The sequence below is a fragment of the Ciona intestinalis genome, unplaced genomic scaffold (assembly GCF_000224145.3).
Source record: "Ciona intestinalis unplaced genomic scaffold, KH HT001220.1, whole genome shotgun sequence".
In the NCBI taxonomy this organism is placed as follows: Eukaryota; Metazoa; Chordata; class Ascidiacea; order Phlebobranchia; family Cionidae; genus Ciona; species Ciona intestinalis.
Window position 1 is genome coordinate 17,724 of NW_004191541.1, and position 2,477 is coordinate 20,200.

The 2,477-nt window shown below is 43.1% G+C and overlaps 2 protein-coding genes across 2 annotated transcripts in view; both read left to right on the plus strand.

Annotated features, from left to right (window-relative positions):
• The window catches only part of LOC108950968 (mucin-5AC-like), an 8,771-nt gene extending 6,843 nt beyond the window's left edge, over positions 1-1,928 (plus strand). Inside the window, exons 17-26 of the mRNA XM_026840362.1 lie at positions 17-105; positions 164-354; positions 408-609; positions 663-721; positions 771-813; positions 868-1,033; positions 1,085-1,239; positions 1,350-1,434; positions 1,486-1,649; positions 1,703-1,928. Coding sequence (XP_026696163.1) covers positions 17-105; positions 164-354; positions 408-609; positions 663-721; positions 771-813; positions 868-1,033; positions 1,085-1,239; positions 1,350-1,434; positions 1,486-1,649; positions 1,703-1,821 — 1,273 coding nt within the window. The 3' untranslated portion in view covers positions 1,822-1,928. The remainder of the gene's footprint in view (positions 1-16; positions 106-163; positions 355-407; positions 610-662; positions 722-770; positions 814-867; positions 1,034-1,084; positions 1,240-1,349; positions 1,435-1,485; positions 1,650-1,702) is intronic.
• A 146-nt stretch (positions 1,929-2,074) lies between these two features.
• LOC108950967 (merozoite surface protein CMZ-8-like) lies at positions 2,075-2,455 on the plus strand (the record flags this gene model as incomplete). Its single annotated transcript, XM_018817272.1, has 1 exon — positions 2,075-2,455. A coding segment is annotated over exon 1 (381 nt), but the record flags the coding sequence as incomplete, so codon positions are not given.
• Between the last annotated feature and the right edge of the window lie 22 nt (positions 2,456-2,477).

A 2,477-nucleotide genomic window follows, 5' to 3' on the forward strand; every position in this document is an offset into this window, starting at 1 on the left:
ACCGCCCCAGTTGCCGGGCAACCACCGCCCCAGTTGCCGAGGCAACCACCCCCTCAGTTGCCGAGGCAACCACCCCCCCAGTTGCCGGGGCAACCACCCCTCCTGGTAAAGTATGAGGTGAAATACAGAAAAAAAGTAATATTAAAGTTGCTGAAATTTTCAGTTTGTGTTGATGGGCAAATATTCCATCCATGCCCATGCTACAGCACATGCTCTGGTGTATTGAGCAACCAATGTCCAAGTGGTTCAGACTGTGAGGCTGGATGTGTTTGTGAGAATGGTATGGTTGAACATGATGGGGAATGCATCAAAGTTGAGCAATGTCCATGTTACCATGATGACAAACTTTATAAGGTAGAAAGACAAATATAAAATAGAAACACTAACTTCATTTACCTTTATTTTAGTTTGGACAAATTGTTCCAAATTATAGCAATGTAAGTTGTGATGAATGTATTTGCACGGATGAAGGTATTGTCTGCGCTAAATCATGTCCTATCACACGAACTATGTGTGAAATGGCTGGTGGTATATTCATGTTTAATTCTGATTCTTGCTGCAAATGTTTTAAACAATCAACACAAATCATCACAACAACATCAAAACCAGGTGAACCATTGTGTTTGTATATTCCATTAAAACTGATGATTAATTTAATTTAGTTCAAACAACTGAGGAACTTCTATCTACAACAACAAGAACCATCATGGAAACAGCAACTGTAGGTGAAATAAGTTTATTTATATTTATGCTAATTTAATAATTCACAGATTCCTGTTGAAACGAGTCGGAAAACCTCGACCGCTCCCATCGGTGAGTCAACATTGGTTTCGTGCTAAGTTTAAATTTAAATTTCAATATTTCTAGTTTGTTTGCCGCCGCTGGAGGCGAGTTATTGTGGATGTAATAACACATGTGGACAACCATGTAATAATGGGTGCTTGGTTGGATGTTTCTGCCCTGAAGGTACATTACAGGATGGGGATAAATGCATTAAACAGGAACAATGTCCATGCGTGTATGATGGTTTAAGGTATGTTGGATTCTAACTTTTTAAGCACGTTGAGTAAAGTTATATTGTAAGGTATCCGAACGGAGGTAAATGGAGAAAGTCATCGTGTATGAAATGTGTTTGTGTTGGTGGTGAAGTGGTATGTACAAAGGAATGCAACATAACATGTACTCCAATGCAACTTGTGAAGGAGACAACAGGGGATGAATGTTGTTACTGCAAGGAAGGTGGGTCATTATATCAAGTGTCACCTAAATTAAATGTGTTTCAATCAAAACAAATATTACATAAACATGAAAGTTATCATAAAATGCTTTAACTTTGTAAATATTTTTAGTTGAAATCGTGGAAACAACAACGACATCAAGTCCTTCCACCGTCCAAACAATCCACCCATGTGAGGGTTGCCTTGTTGATGATGAGTAAATATGTTGTCAATGTAACTAAACCATATATTTAATAATATGTATTAGATGTTTGGCAGTAAATACCGAATGGAAGTTAAATCCATGTGAGACATGTACATGCACAAGTGAACAGGGAAGTGTGAATTGTGTTGAAATTCAGTGCCCAATCATTGACTGTGAGGAGGGTTATCATCTTATTGTTGAAGATGGTCAATGTTGTTCCGTATGCGGTAAGTGTAATGTTGTGTGGTATGTGAACATAGTTTTAACTATGTTTTAACAGATAAGCATTGCCCTGGTGAATACTATTGTAATCAAACGTCATGTATTCCTATGAAATGGGTTTGTGACGGTCATAAAGATTGCTTCGATGGAAAAGATGAACAAAGCTGTTTTAGTTAGCACAACTGTGGCACCAGCACGCACAACTGTGGCACCAGGACGTACAACTGTGGCACCAGGAAGCACAACTGTGGCACCTGCACGCACAACTGTGGCACCAGCAGGTACAACTGTGGCACCAGGACGTACAACTGTGGCATCAGGCACAACTGTGGCACCAGCAGGCACAACTGTGGCATCAGGCACAACTGTGGCACCAGGAAGTACAACTGTGGCACCAGCAGGCACAACTGTGGCACCAGGAAGCACAACTATGGCACCAGACACAACCATGGCACCAGGAAAAACAACTGTGGCATCAGGAAGCACAACTGTGGCATCAGCAGGCACAACTGTGGCACCAGGAACCCCAACTGTGGCACCAGGGGCCACAACTGTGGCATCAGGCACAACTGTGGCACCAGGAAGTACAACTGTGGCACCAGCAGGCACAACTGTGGCATCAGGCACAACTGTGGCACCAGGCACAACTGTGGCACCAGGAAGCACAACTGTGGCACCGGGAAGTACAACTGTGGCACCACCAGGCACAACTGTGGCACCAGGAAGTACAACTGTGGCACCAGCAGGCACAACTGTGGCATCAGGCACAACTGTGGCACCAGGCACAACTGTGGCACCAGGAAGCACACCTGTGGCACCAGGAAGCACAACTG